This window comes from Ochotona princeps, chromosome 15 (genome assembly GCF_030435755.1).
Source record: "Ochotona princeps isolate mOchPri1 chromosome 15, mOchPri1.hap1, whole genome shotgun sequence".
NCBI classification, from domain to species: Eukaryota; Metazoa; Chordata; class Mammalia; order Lagomorpha; family Ochotonidae; genus Ochotona; species Ochotona princeps.
In genome coordinates, this window is record NC_080846.1 from 54,003,295 (window position 1) to 54,022,872 (window position 19,578).

General features: G+C 59.0%; 1 protein-coding gene across 5 annotated transcripts; it reads right to left on the reverse strand.

Moving 5' to 3' along the window:
- Positions 1-362: 362 nt before the first annotated feature.
- Positions 363-19,219, reverse strand: PRPF40B (pre-mRNA processing factor 40 homolog B). 5 transcript variants are annotated; one of them, XM_058673754.1, is made up of 27 exons: positions 19,196-19,219; positions 12,818-12,968; positions 11,793-11,873; positions 10,974-11,117; positions 10,620-10,685; positions 9,918-9,945; positions 9,656-9,681; positions 9,442-9,552; positions 9,052-9,172; positions 8,928-8,952; positions 8,573-8,776; positions 8,297-8,426; positions 8,142-8,206; positions 7,621-7,785; positions 7,431-7,539; positions 6,999-7,149; positions 6,349-6,482; positions 5,758-5,872; positions 5,519-5,610; positions 2,360-2,476; positions 2,040-2,177; positions 1,815-1,910; positions 1,585-1,671; positions 1,213-1,390; positions 924-985; positions 664-807; positions 363-581 (listed from the first exon to the last, which is right to left on the reverse strand). In XM_058673754.1, exons 3-27 carry the CDS (start codon positions 11,808-11,810, stop codon positions 486-488), a joined length of 2,622 nt encoding a protein of 873 aa, XP_058529737.1. In that variant the 5' UTR covers positions 11,811-11,873; positions 12,818-12,968; positions 19,196-19,219; the 3' UTR covers positions 363-485. The 5 variants fall into 5 exon arrangements, with proteins under 5 accessions (XP_058529737.1, XP_058529735.1, XP_058529738.1 ...); XM_058673752.1 differs by having other exon boundaries at positions 1,585-1,674; XM_058673755.1 differs by having other exon boundaries at positions 363-578; positions 19,196-19,218.
- Positions 19,220-19,578: the final 359 nt, after the last annotated feature.

Genomic DNA, 19,578 nt, shown 5'->3' on the forward strand with positions numbered 1-19,578 from the left:
CAGCCCCCGGCCGCTGGCACACAAAGACTAGCCAAGCACTGGCTGTGTTATAAATACTATTATTTAAAAAACAAAAACAAAACGAAACACACATACATCGGGTCCCCGGGCTGGAGGAAGAGGTGTAGAGGCCCAGGGCCAGGGCAGGCGGGAGCAGGCACTGTTGCTAGAGAGTGAGGACCCTGCCCTCTGCCGCCCAGGCCATGTCCACCAGCCCTGCGGGCACTCTGCCCTAGAGACCCTTCACTCACACTTTATCTACCGGCACCACCCACCTCCGGTATGGGGCTGAGGACAAGGACTGCACTAGCTTTGGGGAAGGACCCCAGATGCCAGGGGCAACCCCGAGAGGTGCTGACAGGTGCAAGGGTGGGCCAGGAGGTCGGGCAAAGTGGACACAGACCAGACCGAGGCAGGGTCTGAGGCAGACGCAAAGGTGGTTGGAGCCAGGAGCCCACTGAGCCAAGGCAGCATGGCCCATTCCGTCACTGGTGGTCGTCCAGCTGCTGCAGGAGTGCCCGCCGCCGCCTCTCCAGCTCGCCCTCACTCAGCTCGCTTTCTGACGTGTCCCAGCCCGACTGCTGGAGCAAATGCACAGCTCACCTGGGGCCTGCACTAAGGGAAGGCCTGCGTGCAGCCCTGGGGCTGGGCCCCGCCTCTCACCTTCTCCTTCTTGATGCCGAAACCCAGGGAGCGGTGAGGGAACTCCACCTGCCGGAGTTCCCTGCCCTTGTCCTGCTCCTCCTCTTTCCCATCATTCTCCTTGCCAGCCTTTTCCTCAGGCTCTGTCCCACTCTCGGGACTGTTCTGGAAGAGTCCAGGGCCCCCCGCTGCCATCAGTCCCTGGAAGGGCAGCTTGGGAGGCGGCTGGAGCCGGTTTCATGGAACAGCAGGCCTGAGGAATAAGTGCCTTCTCCACTCACCGACTTGTGTCTTCTCTTCTTGGTTTTCTTTTTTGGTTTCTTGGCTTTCCGAAGGCCATGATCTGGAGTGAGAAAATCCCGCTGAGCTCCTCCAGGAATGAGGGCTGCTCCTGGCTCCCCTGCTCACTCCTCATAGACATGAGGCAGCCCAGTTTCCCTTCCTTCTCGCACTTTCTCACTCGGGTAGGGACAGGAAGCTTCCCCCGCTCCTGCAGGTTTTGTCCTCCCAGGACCCTCTCCCAGAGCCTTTCCGGAGCTCGCCAAGGTCCTCGAGTCGCAGGCTGCCTACCTGACCCAAGGAGGAGGTGAGAGGACGGGGAGCCCCATCCTCCAGGGGCAGCACCCCCACTCTCAGCCGAATCCAGGGAAGACGATGGCTCAGAGCCAGACTCTGAGGGGTTCTGCCTCCTCCGCTTGGGGGCCCGGAGAGATGGCAGAGGCAACTCCTCCTCCTCGGACTCGGAGCCCTGGGCACAGCAACACACGGGTCAGCGCGGCAGTCTCCTGGCCTTGGGAACCCCAGTCTAGGAGTGAGGGGCAGAGAGGAGGACCCGGGGCCAAAGGGTTCCTCAGGCCTCCCTTCCAGGATGGGGATGGAGACCATGCACTGTTTCCCCAGGTGAGCCAGCCCTGGTCCACGGCCTTTCAGCCTGGCACTCACCGAGGGCGAGTGGGACCGCTTGTGGTGGTGTTTCTTGCCCTTCCTGCCATGCTTCCGGCCCCGGGTATGCAGATGCTGGCACTCCGTCTGCTGGAAGCAGAGGCAGGGCATGAGGGGGACCTTGGCCAGGTCCTGCCACTTCTCCTGCTTGTCTTCTGCCTGAGGGGTGCGGCCACTGAGCTCTGTCAGGCTGACCTAGGGCCAGGTCCAAGGAAAGAAGCATGCCTCACCTCCAGCACCTGCAGGAACTCCCGGAAGAGCCGGATCCGCTCTGACTCCAGCGTGATCTGCTCGAAGGCTGAGTCACACACAAAGCGCTCCCGGACCTTGATTGGGGAGAGCACCGTTGGTCAGCGTAGCCCCACCTGGCCCATCAGGACACAGCCGCAAGCACAGGAAGGCAGGGAGATGGAGCTGGGGCTGTGCTGCCTGGGGTAGGCCCTCACGCCACTGACCTCTTCCCAGGCAGTGCCCAGCTCCAGCGCGGGCACAGCCTGCCTCAGCATGCTCCGGAAGGCCGCCTCCCTGCGCCGCACACGTCGTGCTGCCTCCTTCTCCCGCTCCCTCTCCCGCGCTTCTGCTTTCTCCAGCAGCTGCAGGCACAAAGGACACAAAATGGTGTCACCCTGGAGGCTGGGGCTTGTAGCCACTTCCTAGGGGGTAGAGGTCAGGGTTGGGCTGTACTGGGGACAGCGCGAGGGGCGGCGAGCGAGAAGGGACACTCCAGCACTCTGGGTGCGATTAAGGGGCAAGCTCCGCACACCCAGCCCCTCACACTGTTGAAGGTCAGCTTGATGTTGCCTGCATCCAGCGCGGCAGCCCTCTTGTCAAAGCTTATGACGTGGGCGAAGTCCTCAAAGGCAGTGTTCACTTCCACACAGAAGCCCCGGTCCTGTGGGCACAGCAGCGCATGAAAGCGGGGGTGCTACGGCCATGGCCCGGAGCTGGCAGGTGCAGGGATTAGGAACAGGATGCTCGTAGAGACCCTGGCCCTTCGGCCCCAAGCCCAGCCTGGTGTTGGGGTGTTATCAAGCCACAGGGTGGCAAGGTGTCTGCTGCGGCCCCCAACCCAGCCTTCCTGCAGCCCTGGTGATTCCGTGCAGCCTCAGCCCCCGCCCTACTGAACGTTGTACACACTCTCACAACAGGTCCCAGGGTTGTCTCAGGTGGACGGAGACTAGGGTGCTTGCAGCTGACACATGCTGAGCAAGAACTCCAACCCTGGCCCGAAGCCTACGTGTGCAAGTCCTGTACCCACCCACACCACTCGTGCCCAGGGACTGGTGAGGCCCTCGGCGTGCAGCTGCTTTCTCTGAGCACTACTCAGGAAGGGGCAAGAGAGAGGGAGCAGACCAGGCCACAGTGCCTCTTGCCACATAGCAGAGCCCCACTTCTCCCCAGCGCTCTCACCCCAACCCTCTGCCGGGCAGGGCACTGAAGTCAGCTCTCCAGACAGCTCCCCTGTGCCTCTCCACCACACCCAGACCAGTCCCTTGTGCCAGGCTCTCATCTTCCCAGTTGGCTCCCTCCTTGACTGCAGAACCTCTAGAAAGGCAGCACAAATGGGGGGACCCCAAAGGCCAGCTAGGAGTCTACACGCTGACCTGCTTGCAGAGCCATCATGGACTTTGCGGCGGGCTCTGAGCCAGGAGTAACCGGACTTCAAGACGGGTGCTGCCCCCACCCCACTCCCTTGGACACCATCACCGTTCCTCCCAAGGCTCCTTTTGCCTTCACAGCCATACCACAGGGCTGCTCCTTGGCACCTGCTCGGGTCCTCAGGGTGCTGTGTCCACCCTGCCTGCAGGCATTGCTGCGGTGGAACTCCTGCCTGCTGTACCCCTGCAACCATGATCCTCACCTCCCTGCAGACCCCCTCTCGACTGGGCACTCTGCACATCCTAGACACTTGACAGACTCCACAGAAATGCCTTTCTTCTGAGGTCCCAGGCCCCCCATCTTCTGTCCTCCACCTGTGCCAAGTCCTGACTGCATCACCCTGTAGGGCCAGGGGGTTGTCAGCCAGTCTGGCTGTATGGCTGCAAGACAAGGCAGGAGCCCAAACGGGAACAGGGGGAATGTTCCTAGCACGGACAACGCCCTGCAGGCCTAGCAGCACCAACCACCATGTGGCTCCATGCTGACAGGGAAACGCAGCCACCCCAAGACTACAAGTTCTCAGTGTCATCACCCAGTGTCACTGGGGCTGGCAGTGGGCTGCAACACCAGCACCCCACATTTGGGAGGGCAGGTTTGAGCCCCAGCTACTGTGCTTCCAACTCAGCTCCCTGCTAATGCATCTGGGAAGGCAGTGGACAATGGCCCGGGCACATGAGCCCCTGCCACACAAGTGGGAGACCAGGAAGAAGTGCTTAGCTTCAGCCTTGGGTTCAACCCTTGCTATTTTAAGCATTCAGGGAATGAACCAGCAGATGGAAGATTTCTTTATCTGCCTTTGGAATAAATCAATTTTTTAGAAAAGGTGATTATTGGTTTCGAGAATAACTCTCCCCATAATGTTCTGGTTTCCTCTGGCTCAACCGTAGCTACTCAGTGCTTGTCTCTGCGGTCCGTGGTTTCGTCACAGCCTCAGCCATTGCCTTCTCCCTTTCTCTCAATGTCACAAAATGACTGACTGCACTTCCCAGCGATGTCCCCTGGGTTCACACATTCACCCATCTACCATACTTTTCCAGTAAACCAAGGCAGAAGGCCAGTGCACGTGACAGACGCAAGCTGCCCTGACTGGCAGGAGGGGAGGGACAGGCCCTCTGCCTGGGAATGGAGACGTTGCTTAAGCTGTGTCCTGCTGTGGAAGACCTGGGTTCAAGTCCTAGCTCCAGCTCCCGACTCTACCTTCCTGCCAATACGGAGCCAGGAGGCAGTGGCTTCAGTTCAAGGAACCGGTTTCCTGCCATGCACGTGGGCCTGAGTTGAGTTCCAGGCTCTTGGCTTCGGGTCAGCGCAGGCGTCACTACTGGAGGCATTTGGGAGCAGACCCACAGACAGGGGCTCTCTCTGTCTCAAGTATAAGATCTCCCCTACCACCTACCACCTTGCCCGTCTCCAGGAGGATCTTGGCAGCGCCACTGTTCTAGCTCTCCTAGCTGCCGCTAGCAGTGCCAGGTGAGTCTCTGGCACCCAGGCCTTCCTGAGAACCGCATGGAGGGACAGAGCAGGGGCTGAGTTGGCAGAGTGAGTCACGATGTCTCCTGTTACTTGCCACTGTCACTTGCACTATGGTGAGGCTGTGAGACCTGCCCTCTGCCACCTTCTCCCCTAGAGACACAAGTCCTCACCGCACCATGGGGAGGTGCTGCTCTCCCCTCGGCAAGATGAACACCCAGACTTCCCAGCTTCAGGGCCTCTCGGAGGGAGGACTCTCCTGTTCCACAGGCCAGCCCGGTGATCTGAGGACACTGCACCAGCACTCACAGCAGGCAGTGTGGCCTGCACGTGCCACACCAGCATGAACACGGGAGATGGCACACACGGCTTCAGGGGAGCAGGGGCACTCGACACTTCGTCCCCAACGCTCCTCAGCTCAGCCACCAAATCGGTCTCCTGGGTCCTGAGGGGTATGCTGAATTCCTCGTGTTGAGGATTGCCCGTTACTGCCCTCGGCCTGCTCCTGAGCGCTGCCCGCTGTCTCTTCACAGGCACCAACACATCTTCCACAACTGTCCCTCCCTGCCTCTCCTGCAGCACCCTGCTTGCTCCCTCACGTCTCCCCCTTGGGAGACAGGGCTGCTCAGAGCCATCCCCCAGAAGGCAATGTGCCAGGGCCACCTGGGAAAGCCAGCTGACAGGGCCAGCAAAAGACAGATGATGCATCTTCTCTCACTAGTGCCAGGCAAGGGAAGTGGTCATGGTGGATGCCAGCGGTCATGGTGGATGCCAAGAGGCATGCGGCCGGCCTGTGCCCATCCCTCACCTTAAGGATGTCCTTAATGATCTTCTTCTCATCGTGGAATCGTGCCTTCAACTCCTCCACATAGAACTTGAACAAGTCCAGAGGGGTGGAGCCTGCAGGGAGGGAGGGAGGGGGGCCTGGCGGGTGGCAGCTTCCCAAGGTCTGGCTGGGGGCGGGATCGAGGACAGAACCAGGCTGGGGTGCGGAGAGGCCGGCAGGGCAGGAGAGCAGTCTGCTGCTGGGGAGCCTGGCTGCCTTACCCGGCTGGCCCAGCATGTTGGCAAAGCGGACGTCAGTGCTGACTGCTGGGTACAGCTCCATCCAGGTGGACATGGAGTGCAGCTGCCCTTTCTCATGCAGCTCGTCTAGGAAGGTCTGAGCAGGGAGAAGCCAGTAATGGCAAGAGTGACATAGGGAGAAGGAAAGCAGAGCCAAAGACCTCCAAGGGAGGGAGGGATTAGTGGGAAGCAAGGAGGGATGATGCTGGCAAGGGAGGCAGAGAGCCATGGAGCCAGCCACCTGCCTGCAGCACCCTGGTCCCATGACTGGACTGGAACCTCCTGACCCACAGCTGAGGATTCCCACTGGGAACAAGCTCAGCCCATCTGGCTCCCTACACAAAGGAAATGACTGAGGTCTAGCTGCCCAGCAGTGCCCTCTACCGGCAGCTCCAGGTGGTGACATGTCTGGTCTCAGGGCCACAGCAGGGAGCAGGGCTGCAGGCAGGCCTGGGAGCGTGGCCAGGGTCAGGCTCGGACAGAACAGGCAGCATGGCTGAGAGGAGGCAGGCCAAGGGAAGAGCTGTGGTCTCAGGGAGGGCTGAACTTGGATCCAGAAGGCAGCGAAGATACCTGGAAGGCCTCCCGGTTCTTGCGTTGCTGACGCCGCTCCCGAAGCCGGGCCCGCTCCCGCTCCTCCTCCTCCTCCCTCTCCAAAGCGCGGATGTGCTCCTCGAAGCAGATCAGTGCGTCTTCCTTGTCCATGTCTAAGGACAGGGAGGCTCGGTGAGCAGGCTCCAGCACTCCACATGGGGAGAGGACTCCGCGGGAGCAGCTGCCGGCACCAGGGGTCTTAAAAGAGGCAGGTGGGGAGGGAGATGGCAAACTGCCTAAGGACAATGTCATGTCCCAGACACTCAGCACTGTGACAGGAAGCCATCCGGGACCCCTGGGGGACACATTTGGAACCGGGAGTCAGTCTGAGGTGCAAGCTCAGAGGGTGAACCTCCGGGTCAGTGGCCTCAGCTTACTGTGACATGCACGAACCCACGGCTCTGGGGAGGTTTAAGACCACAGCTGTGTGTGCTGTTCAGGTCAAGATCACCACCATCCCTGGGATTTCTGATTCCCATCCCGGGCTCCTATCTCCACACACACACAATGTCCATGTTAGCTGTGGAGCCGGGACAGTCCTGGAGTCGAGAGAGCTATAGGGACTGAAGGAGGGCAGAGAGGAGGGCAGAAGGCAGTGGGGTGGGCAGTGGGGTGGTGAGGGGGCTCACTCTGCAGCTGCTGGTCCTGGGCAAAGCTAGGGTTGTCCATGAGGTACTGCTGGGCCTGTGACCAGCTGGTCTGGAAGCTGACGCTGCTCATGCTGTCCAGGATGCTCTTCAGGGCCTGGATGTTGCGGCGGCGGAGCTGCTTGGCCTGTTCCTGAGGAGCCACGGGAACAGGGTGAGGCACGCTGGCCAGGGCTCCCCGACTCCCCAAGCGGGCCCTGGCAGAGGAGGGGGCATGGGCTATGGGACTGACAACCCAGGATACTGCCCTCCCTCCTCCCTCCCCCAGGCCCAGGTAACAGACCAGAGCAGAAATGGGGTGCACAGGCCTCCAGGGCAGGAGTGGGGACCCTGGGGAGGCGGAGAGAGGACCGGCCAGCCCACGCCGGACCAAGGATTGAACCCGGGGTGGAAGGAGCCAGCCGGGACCATTACCTTCTCCTTCTTGGCCAGGAAGAAGATGACGTCATCATATACCTCTTTTCGATCTCTCTCAGGGACCACAGCCCAGACCTCTAGCTCCCCAAAAGTCTGTTCCGCCCGCCTGGGGAGCACACGGGCTGTGAGGAGTCAGCAGGGAGCACAAGCCCTGGCTCTCGCATTCTGGGCCCACGCAGCTGCTGACCGGTAGCGGGTGGTGGATGTCATGCGCTCATGCTGCTCCAAGAAGTGCTGCAGGGTCTGCTTGGCTTCCTTGGCCCTCAGCCGGGCCTCCTCCTTTTCCTCCTTCTCCCGCTGTGCCTTGTAGGCATTGAACGCCTGCTTCTTCTCACTCAGTTTGGGCAAGGCACTAGGGTGGGGAGGAGGATGGGAGTGTGGTTGGGGCTGCAGGAGGCAGTCCGGGATGGAGGCCACACGCACAGCAGGTTGTAGGGGGCAGAAGGGAACAGGACTAAGCGTAGCCTGATGGAAGTGGGGCTTTGGGGTCCTGCAGGTACCACCAGACCGGGGACCTACCCAAGCTCCTCTCCCCATTCAGTTTGCTACAAACACCACTGCTAACTGCCCCCGCCCCCCAGCACCACCCTCCAGTTTTTCTTCCTTCGGCACCTGACCCCCATCTCCCAGGCTCCCAATGACGCCCTGGGCCTGCGTCAAGCTGGGCTTTCTCAGGGACTCCCTGGCCCAGTGTCCTACCAGGCCTACCTGTAACGGGGATCAGTGACCACCATCTTCATGGCCTGCTCCCATGATGCGTTGGAGGGGACGGCCTGCGATGGAGCCAGCAGAGGTCACAGGACTTGCCTGCCTCTGGTCACCGCAGGCCCTCCCCGGGAAGCCTCACCCCCCGCCCCCCGCACCTTATCCCTCAGCAGCTCCTTGAATGCCTGCTTTGCCTTCTCCCGGTTGCTCCAACTGAGGCTGGACCTCTCTGGCTCTGGCTTGGCCTCCTCCTCCTCCTGCTGTGGGGACTGATGCTGGCTCGCAGTGCTGCAGGGCAGAAGGAACTCAGGCACAGGGCCACTGGTGTCCTGTACTCTCAGCAGCACACTGCCCTCCTGTGGCTCCCAGGGCCGCCCTTCCACAGAGGACGAGGGCCAGCTGGCCTCGGGAATGCTGGCAGGGGCAGCCCTTACCTGCTGGCGCCCCCCTCAGGCTGCTTCAGGAAGCCCTGCTCCAGGGGCTGGGCGGCCTCCGACCCATCACAGTCTTCAGTCCCACCTGGCTCGGGCTCTGGGAGGCCTGAGGACACGGGCACAGGACCAGGAGGTACAGGCGGGGGGTCGGGCTGGGGAGGCTGTGGCTGCAGTGTCTGCGGTGGCGGCGGCAGTGGCTGCTTCCTGCGGGTGAGCCAAAGGGCAGTGTCGATAGGACACACAAGGGAGGGAGCCCCTACTACCCACACAGCAAGCCTGATGCCCACAGGGTCCACTGCTGCCCCCCAGGTGGCCCAGGCGGGATGAGAGTTAGACACAGGGACAAGTCACTCACCCTGCAGCCTCCTGTTTGACTAAAGCTGCAAGGGGCAAAGACGACACCATCAGTCACAGGCAGCAGGGGGAGGGCCCCAGCACCTCCACCAAGGCCAAACCCCTGCGACTGCCAGGGTGCTCACCCTCCAGGTCGTCCAGGTCCTTGGGCCGGGTCCAGCGGGACTCCTTACTCTGGTTGTTGTAGTAGTAAGGCTTGCCTGTGTCCGACTTGTACTCTTTCCAGGGACACTGAGACACCAGCAACTGAAGAGGACAAGGCAGGCCAGTTCAGCAGGCTGCCTCTGCTCTCCAGCCACGGGCCAGGAGCTAAGGGACCCGAGCAGCAGATGCGACAGGCCTGGCCAGGCTTCAATTTGGGAAGGTGGGCTTGCTGAGCTGCTAGGGAGGCTGGGTCCTGCTCAGGGACCTCGGGGGCCAGGGGGCATCGTAAGGACTGTGCTTGTAGCCTGAGGGAAGGTTAAGGCCACGGGAGGGCCAGGCAGCTGAAAGGGCTAGGAGGCCCCGCTCAGGACCTCTGCCTTCGACTTGAGCACGCTGGGCTTCTCCCACACAGACTGCTTGTCGTCAGCGTTGTAGTAGTAGGTGCGCCCGTCGGGGGTCACATGCTCACTCCACAGGGCCCTCTGCGGGGATGGGCACAGAACGGTGATCAAAGGCCCCCCCCTCAGCCCAACGATTCTACTCCCAGCCCACCTCCCCAGAGGTGTCTGAGCTTGGAGCACTCACCAAGGGGCCTGTCCCAGGCACAGCAGCTAGAAAAGAAGCCAGAGGAAGCCGCTAAGCCCCCGACCCAGGCCTCATCTTACTCCAAACTATGCCTCCCCTTCTGCCAACCCCAGTCAGTAAAGATCCCCCTGGTCCCAGCAACATCCCGGGCTCCCTGGCATCCCGTCAGGCAGGTTCCAGGGTGGCCTCCAGTCCACGGTCCCCTCTCCCCTGTGCCCCCCAACCTCCGAGTCTGGGGGGAGCAGACCCCCAGAAGACTCACAGCTGGCGGTGTCCGCACCCGGAGCCGTCTGCCGAAGAAAGAGGAGGGGGAAGGGTTGGGGCCAAGCCCAGTGGCCCCCAGGACCCAGGCCGTGGGGGTGGAGAAGCAGGCCAGGCCAGGATCCATGTGCCCTATTCCCAGGGGCCTCTGCTCCCTCACAGGCCCCCCCCCCCACCATGCCAGGGCCCCGGCTCTGGGCTCCCAGAGGGATCCACACAGTTCATTTCTCTTCGTTTTTCTCAAGCCAAAAAAGTATGCAGTTCAGTCAACTCCCGAGGCCCATCTTGTCACAGCGGATGCCAAATGCTACCCCTTCCTCAGACTCTAGTCACCAAGCATCAGTACAGAGAGGTGCTGCCACCCCCATGCTTGCCACCTCTTCCAGAGGCACCGAGAGGGTGAGCAGGGGCTGAGTGCTGTGTGCACAGTGCAGGTTCTGAGAGTGAGGAGGACTGGGCATGCGTGTGCTCCACAGGGGAGCTGCGCTCAGCGTGGGCACTACCAAGAGAGCAGGGATGTGCCTTCGGGATGAGCAGGCCTGGGAGTGGAGTACACGGATGGCGAGGAGGGTTCCAGTGTGGGGTGCTGCCGGGAACCAGGGAGGATACGACAGAAGAGGGAAAGAATGGAACCCCTGAATTCCAAGTCACACCCGTAGGAGCGCAGGGCCAAGCCTGCTTCCTGCCAGCCCCCAGTGCTCACCACTGCGGTGACGGGCACTGCTGGCATCAGGATTCCTGGCATCATTGGAGGTACCATTCCTGGTATCTGTGGATGCAAACAAGACAGAAGCTGGCCACCATGGTGAAGGCGAGCAGGGAGCCTGGCCAGAGGTGGAGGGCTGAGCTAGCACTGGGCTGGGTACACTTTCAGCAACCCCCAGGTGTGGGCTCTCACTTGCCCACGAGGTGGCCCAGTCCTTCAGCCGACAAATCCACACAGGCATGGCACAGTGCCCTCCTCTCCGACTGGCTTCCATGGCTATGTATCCACTCTCATCTCCCCCCCTGTACCATAGGTGGAGGCTGTTGAAGGTCCAGGGAGGGTAACGATTACCTGTGTGAGTGATGGTGGTGCCCCCATTGGTGGAAGCATGGGGGGCAGGATGCCAGGTGGCATAGGGGGGATCGCTGGCGGCCTCTGGCTCATGGGGGGCATCCCCATTGGCGGGAAGGGTGGGGGGAGCCCTGGAGGGGGTATCTGGAAGTGAGGAAAGTGAGAACTCATTACAGAGAAGCCCTGTCAGGAAGCAGCCAGTCCCCTACTCCACCCCACCCCACCCCCTCCGTCGGCTTGGAGGGGGTAGCGAGGCCTTGGCAGGAGGGCCTCCCTCCTCACTGCGGACCTCTGGGGTTAGAGGTAAGCACACTTGTTCCCAAGGAGGGAAGGGGAAAGGTCAAGGCCATGGCATAGCACCCCTGCGGCAGCCCCTGCCTGCTCAGCCACACCCAGGGGCCCTCCGAAGAGGAGTGGGAGGCAGGTGGCCATGTACCCCCAGCTCCCAGCCCCCCACACCTCCACCTCAGGACCACCACGGCTCCTCCAGCCTGGATTCTGTGTAGACTTAAAGAACACAGGCAAGGAGTGGTGGAAAAAGACAGCCCACCCTGTCCTCACCCTTCCACTCCTCCTATCTCCAGCCCCAGGTGCCCCAAGGGAAAAGAGGCAAAGGGGAACCATCAACTCCCTGGGACTGAGAACTTTAGCAGCTCTTGTCACCCCAGTGCCCAAGCCAGTTCCAAGGGCAGCAGAGCGGTCATCACACCAACACCGTGCTGACAAGGCAGTGATGGTCAGGGGCCTGGGGGCTGGGAGTGCGGGGGCGGGGGGGTGCAGGCTGGAAAAGCCAAGCCCAGGGGAACACAGAAGACTTACGAAGGGTGGTGGCATCATGGGGGGCCCCGGTGGGAAGGGGGCAGGCGCTGCTGGGGGCCGGGGACCAGAATCGGGAACCGACTGTTGAGGGAGAGAAAAGTCATAGGACCCAGGACAGGCATCGAGATGGGTTTTGTGGGAGGGAAGCAAGGAGTGCAAATGAGTGGGACTCAGTTCCAAGGGCAGGGCCTGCAAGGCTAACTTGCTGCCGTCCACAGTGCCAGGCCCTGGGCAGCTTGCCCTCTGTGCCAGCTCAGGGCCAGCGGCGTCTTTGTTGTGGGACTAGGATAGTGCCAGGGTGCTGAGAAGATGGAAACGTTTCTACCACGGGAACAGATCGGCTCCCCCGGGGCCGTGAGCCCCATCTCCTGCCAGTTCGGCTGACTCTCGCTCCAAGCTCCTAGTTCAGCTAACTCCCTCACAGACTCACTCCAAAGCCCTCCAAACACAGAAGACTCTGGCCCTCTAGGGACTGGCCTCCTCTTCAGTCACTCTTCTCTGTGACATCTCCCACTCCCCTCCTCCACGTATGCGCAGGTTTTGGAGTAGCCTAGTTTGGCTGTCACACGCCAAGCGGCTGGCCACAGCCTGTCCTTTGGTCCCTACCTGGGGCTCACTCACTCTAAGAAGCCTTCCTGCTTCTACTTTAGGGGTTCCTGCTAGACATCCAGTGCACACAACTTTTCCATTACTGCACAAGCATGTCCCCACACAGGGTGGTAACATTCCTTGGGTGCCGGGGTCACATCTGGCTCGTCCCAAGCTGGACTCCTGGGACCTGCAATGGAGCCTAATGCAAAATAGGCAACTGATGAACGCTGAATGAAAACACAAAGGGAAGAACAAATGCTTTCTGAAGCATCTGCCACCGATAAAAAAATAAATGCATCCTATGCGCATAGCCTTACATGGCCAAAATGACATATATACAAGGTTTTCATTTTACTTTCTACATAAAAACAGCAGGTTGGAATCACCTTAAATACACGAGTATTAGGCAGTTTTTGAATACTCTATTGAATTACCTGAGGGCTGGATACTTTTACAAAGAGGTTTATTTAGGAGCCATCATTGTGGTGTAGCATGTAAGGCCACTGCCTGCAACATTAGCTTTGCATATGAGCACCGGTTCAAGTCCCGGCTGCTCTACTTCCAATCCAGCTACCTGCTAAAGTCCTGGACAAGCAGCAGAGGACGGCTCAGATGCTTAGGGCCCTGCACCCACGTGGGAGACCGAGAAAAGGCTCCTGGCTTTGGCCATGTGGCCACCTGGGGAATTGACCTGGGGGATGGGAGATCTATTTTTCCCTCTTTCTAAATAAATAATAAATAAATAAATGTGTGCTAAAAGGAGGCTTATTCTATGGCTCACAGTACTGGAAGCTCAAGGGCATGGTGCCAGCTTCATTGGATCCCAAAGCAGATGAAGTGGAGCGTATTCTGGACCTTAAAGGGAAGAGGCCTCGTTTGCTCCTTTTAACAGCACTCAAAGCAGAACTAACTCCAGCTCACATGCACGAATGGAGACCCTCCCCAGAACAGGTGCCCAAGGACTACCAAGCTGCTGGAGGCCGCCTCTTCTCAGGGGCACCTCAGCCCTGCCACAGAGGAGCAGAGCGCCCACACACCAGCCCTTGGAGGACCAACCACATCCAAACCACAGCAATGGACAGTGAGGAGCTAGGAAATAATACACCCGCTGCAGGCAGAGCACTAGGCAGTCACGAACAAGAATCAGCAGGCTCAGTGTCTCACTATAGAGCCTCTCTAAGGCGCACTTAGTGTGGGGAGAAGACAAGGCACAGCCGGTCAGAAGATAGTACCCAAGAGATGGGTGAGGACACCATTGCTCTCCGTAACGCCTAAGACCCACGAGCATTATTACCTATCCAAGCAGCTGTTACTGCATTGAGGCTGACAAGCCCCGATACGCCAAGGCCCTGCCCTTCTTCATGCCTAGAAATGGGGGGAGCAGAAGAGAATGGTGGGAGCTGGCTAAAGCCTCATCGCTGGGCTCCTGTGTGACAGCTCCCCAGTGGCCCCCGTGTGACAAGGGCTCGGCTTTTCAGAACACTTCCTAGGGCCCAGCGCAGTGGCCTAGCGGCTAAAGTCCTCGCCTTGAGCAGCCCGGGATCCCATTTGGGCACTGGTTCTAATCCCGGCTGCTCTACTTCCTATCCAGCTCCCTGCTTGTGGCCTGGGAAAGCAGTGGAGGATGGCCCAAAGATTTGGGACCCTGCACCCACATGGGAGACCCGGAAGAGGTTCCTGGTTCCCAGCTTCGGATCAGCGCACACCGGCCGTTGCGGCTCACTTGGGGAGTGAATCATTGGATGGAAGATCTTCCTCTCTGTCTCTCCTCCTCTCTGTATATCTGACTTTGTAATAAAATAAATAAATTTTGGGCCCGGCGGCGTGGCCTAGCGGCTAAAGTCCTCGCCTTGAGCAGCCCGGGATCCCATTTGGGCGCTGGTTCTAATCCCGGCGGCTCCACTTCCCATCCAGCTCCCTGCTTGTGGCCTGGGAAAGCAGTTGAGGACGGCCCAATGCATTGGGACACTGCACCCGCGTGGGAGACCCGGAAGAGGTTCCTGGTTCCCGGCTTCGGATCGGCGCAGCACCGGCCCGTTGCGGCTCACTTGGGGAGTGAGACATCGGACGGAAGATCTTCCTCTCTGTCTCTCCTCCTCTCAGTATATCTGGCTGTAATAAAATGAATAAATCTTAAAAATAAATAAATAAATAAATAAATAAATAAACCTTTAAAAAAAAAAATACAGAACACTTGCTAACTTCAGCCTTCTCCGTCCCTCACCACTTCCTAAAAGGGAAGGGGCAGGAACGAACCCATTCCAACCTGACTCACCCCTCCTCAGCGTTCAACTGCCTCGCCATGCATTCAGACCTGCTCCTGCCCCCACAGTTCTTCCTCAGCCGGCAAGGCCAGAAGCGAATCAATATGGGAGCAAATCCAATATACAATGTCACACATCCTCACCTCCTACTGCACAGGGAGCCTCCCTAACCCCCAGGTAACCATCTTTGGTCCCCTCCCACCTGCCCTAGGTGGCCCATTTTGGGGAACTGGTACTCCTACCCCCACCCATCAGTTGTGTGTGTTGATGAGGGAGGGAGGGCGGGAGGGAGGGAGGGAGGAGGAGGAAGCGAGGGAGCCCGAGTTACAGCACGCCTCCCTCCTCCTCCCGACACTTGGCTGAGTCCTCATCACTTCTCCACCACCTCCTCATGTGACCTTCTGCTGCAGCCTGCCAACTGTTTCCCCCACACGGCAGCTTTGGCGAGCTCTTTAAAATGTCCCTTCGGGTGTCTCAGCCCCTCAAGGAACACACCATCCTCCCCAGCCTCAGCTGTGCCAGGCTCCCACCTCAGCCTCCACTTCTGCCTGGGACAGCTGCGTCGACTGCCAACCCCATTCCTCTCGCCCACATGTGCTTTGCATCTGCCAACCCTCGGGTCCCCAGCAAGCCTCTCCCCATGGTCTCCTTGAGTTCAGATATGTGCTCACACCTGAGCCTTCCCCTTTGGCCAGCATTCACGACAACTCTATAGCAACTCTGATGGCTCTTCCATCTTACACAGTGAAAAAAGAAAGATGCTGCCCATTAAGTTATGACAGCCCATCAACCGCAGAACCTTGCCCCTTGACTTCAGTAATGGAAAAACGTCAGTCTCAGGGTTAATAGAACACATCTCTGCTGACTGCCCTGTAATGGTCAAGGACTTTGTCACTATCACCCCAATATCCTAGCCCCATCTCACTGATCCTCACGAACCCCTCCAGACACCCAGCAGGGGCAAAAAAAATGTTTGCAATGGTCTTCACACACGGCACAAAATGGGAGAGGGGCAGGCTGAGGGACACTGACATAGCTCAATGGTTATTCAAGGAACACAGAACGTCAGAGCTAAAGCGACCCTGGCACCTAGGCAAGGCAGCCTTGTCTTGTCTCCTCTCTAAATCAGAGAGGAGGAAGAACAGGACCCCGGTCCCAGGTTCCACAGCTGGTCGTGGGCAGAGGCCGGGGCTGGACCCAATCTGCCCCAGCCCTCCTCCCTTGGATGCACACAGTTCCTGCCTCGGGGAAGTGGATTTGCTTTCACGCCAACACTTTCCCCTGCCAGATCAGCAGTTGCCCCCCCCCCCAAGGACCCAGCAGGGTGGCTGCCTAGAGCTGCCCCCAGGCTCTCAGGCAGCAAATAGCCCATCCAGACTCGGGCCTCCCCCTGCTCTGCACAGGAACTGTTAGCCTTCACACGCTTCTTTTATTCTACTTGCCTCCCAATTCATACAAGATGATCCAATATTTCCTCCCCCAGGCTACCTTTTATGACAACCTCCTACACACACACACACACATACACACACACACACACACACACTTCCACCTGCCTGTGTGCCTGAAGATGGAGGCTGTGCTACCTGGCCCACTGAGTCATGCATCTGGGAATGTCTGCTGGGTGTTTCACCTGAGACTGCCTGTCCTGCCCCCTGGGGGGAGAGGGGATTCCCTACACTGGGATGATTGCTTCCTTCTAAACCACTCTCAAGTGTCTAGTCAGGCTCCCCATGATAAAAGGAGGTCTCCCGGGCCCAGAGGCGTGGCCTAGCGGCTAAAGTCCTCACCTTGAGGGCGCCCTGGGATCCCATTTGGGTGCCGGTTCTAATCCTGGCTGCTCCACTTCCCATCCAGCTCCCTGCTTGTGGCCTGGGAAAGCAGTTGAGGACGGCCCAAAGCCTTGGGTTCCTGCACCCACGTGGGAGACCTGGAGGAGGTTCCAGGTTCCTGGCTTCAGACAGGTGCACACCGGCCGTTGCGGCTCACTTAGGGAGTGAATCATCGGATGGAAGATCTTCCTCTCTGTCTCTCCTCCTCTCTGTGTGTCTGACTTTGTAATAAAAATAAATAAATCTTTAAAAAAAAGCCAACATGGAAAGGTAGAGTTCATCAAGTGCCCATGGAGTTCTGATCTAAATATAGATTGCTGCAAGTCAGGTCCCACGGCAAGAGATGGCGAAAATTCTCTGTTCTAGGCATGTTGGCATTTCATGGATGAAGTAATAGCAGAGTATATTTAGCATGTTGTGAACATGAATATGGCAAATTGGCAGTTTCCGTCAGTTGCTGGCAATAGTTTAGAGTGATGACAAATATTATTTTGATTGTTTTGTGTGTTATTTAGTTATGAGGAAAGTGTATGGTAAGCAGTCCATTTGATGGTTTACTAATTTCCTTGTTGTTGAGAAGTCCGAGTTGATTATGTATTTAATATGATAACAATTTGTGTGCTGTGAATTGCATGAAGAGTTAGGTAGGGCAGAGATGATGCTTACTAAATGTACAAAATGGATTGATGAGACTAGCCAGTTAAATCTTTTCACCAGTAAGGCACTCAGCAGCCCATGAGATATTTATTAATAACGTCAAGTAAATCCTCTTATTTTTGTATCATAGTGTCAAATAGCAGTAAAATAAACATGTTAAGATCCTTAATCTACTGCTATGTTTCACTGTAAAATTTACCTTTGTTAAAATTTGCTTCTGTTCAAATTTGTTGAGGTCGCACGTAAAAGTATCCTAATATTAAAAAAAAAAAAAATTTTTAAAAAGGAGGTCTCCCTCCTAACCTTGGTGAGGTTTTGTGTGCTGGGTGTGCAATGGGCCCTGTATGTTGGCCTCACTGCTGGGTACAGGCTGTGACAGAGAGGGGGCGTGGCAGTAGTCTGCGTTGCTGGGGAAAAGGGAACTGGAATCAAATGCTGGCATGAAGACGCCTACATACTTAGCAGCTGACAGTACAGCATCATCTTGAAGGCGGATGGAGCTCTGGGGGCAGCATTCAGGAACCACTGTTCTTTGGACAGCTCCCGCTGAGCAGGGGGCAAGGGCAGGGGAGTCCGTGAGCTGCCCCTACCCTGTTGTGCCATTTCTCTCTAGAAACCCTCTCGCCACTCACCCACCTGCTTGGGGACCAGGACAACTTTGGGTCTCAGGATACTCATGGGTGAGAACCCAAAGCAAGCAAAGCGAGAGAGGGGCTACAGGAATGGGGGCCTGTCCCGAGAGGGCTGGAGAGACGAAAGGAACACATGTCCACCTGGGCCAGTGGCCAGGAGGCTACTAGTAACACCTTCACGTTCCAGAGCTGAGAATTCAGAAGAAAGTGGGAAAAAAGAACTGGTGGAGGGCTGGGAGGAAGAGAAGGGGAAGGGGAATTACCTTAGCTAATCGCTATTTCGTGGGTGCTTTTTAAGAGCCAGATTTCATGCCAAACATGTCTCATGTAATCCTCACACGTACCTTAGAGGTTATCACCTCCACTTTAGAAAAACATGGAGGTTCAAGGGAACCTGACCTCAGTCCCAAGAGAGTCCATGACATGGGCAGGTTTGGGATCCAAGGAGTCTGTGCCTTCCCATCCTCCACCAAGCTGCCCCCAGCAAGGATGAACCCCCCCCCCCACACACACACATCTCTTATCACCTCGTTCCCCAACCCTCGGGCAGGCCTGCCTCCCTCTTGCTCCCTGAAGCGATGACAGCTGGAAGATGGAGGCTGGGAGCCCCATCTCCCCGGAGGAGGTGCCAGTCAGCAGTGTGGGAGACCAGCTGATGACCCTGCCATGCTTCTTCAGTGCTCCCCAAACGGCACCTGTTTCCAAGACCACACTCTTCCCCAGACACACTGGCCCTTTCCAAAAGAAAACACCTTCTCTAGAAACACCTAATCTTGCAGGTGGAAACAACTGGGATACCATTCTCCCACCGCCGCACCCCACCTTTTTTTTCCCCTTCAAGATTTCTTCCCCTGTTTTAAAGAGGAAAGGAAGGCCCAAACAAAGTGGTGACTGGCCCAAGGTCACACGGAGCTGTCCAACGAGCTTGCTGATGGGCCCGCCCAGCCCTGCAAGGAGCTGGCAGCCTTGGCACGCGGGGTCTGGCCAATGCCCGCAAAGGCAGGACGGGGTGTCCGGGCGGCCACAGGATGGGGCGCCCCGACTCCCCTCGGGCGACGGCGCTGAGTCCGGGGGTGCGTCAAGCGGCACGCCCCAGCCTCTCAGGATGGGAGCCTGGTCTTGCGGCTCACCTTCTCCCCTTTCCCGACCTTCCTCCACACACACACACACACCCTTCACGACGTCCCTTCCTCCGCCTCACCCAGTCCCGCAACTCTCGTCCCCGCAGCCGCCAGACTCCATCATGGCCTCCCCCGCCCCTTATCCCCCAAATCCCCGCCCCCATCGCCCCGTCCCGGCTCCTCTCCCGCGGCCGCCGCTCCCCGGGCCCCCCGGCGGCCTGCCCGCCCCCACCCCGGCCCGGCCCGGGCCGCAGGGGGCGCTGTGGGACCACCCCGGGCCCCGCCACCCCCGCGCGGGGACGTTACCATGCCAGAGCCTCCGAGCAGCTGGGCCGGCTCGGCCCACCCGCCAGTAAAAGCCGCTGCGATTGGCCGCGCCTCGGCCGGGAGGGCGTGGCTGGCGGGGGGTCGCACCCCTTCGTCGCCGGGGCTCCGGTGGCTCGGCGGAGGAGGAGCGGGGCTGGCGACCGCGCCCGGGGTGGGAGCCCGCCGCGGGGCGCGGACGACGGCCGGCCGGACGCGGGGTGCCGGTGGATGGACGGACGGCCCCGGGGTGGGAGCCCGCCGCGGGGCGCGGACGGACGGACGGATGGACTGCCCCGGGGTGCCGGTGGACGGACGGCCGCGGCGTGGGACCGGGCGTTGACGGACCGGTGGACGGACTGACGGCTACCGCTCTGCCTCCTCAC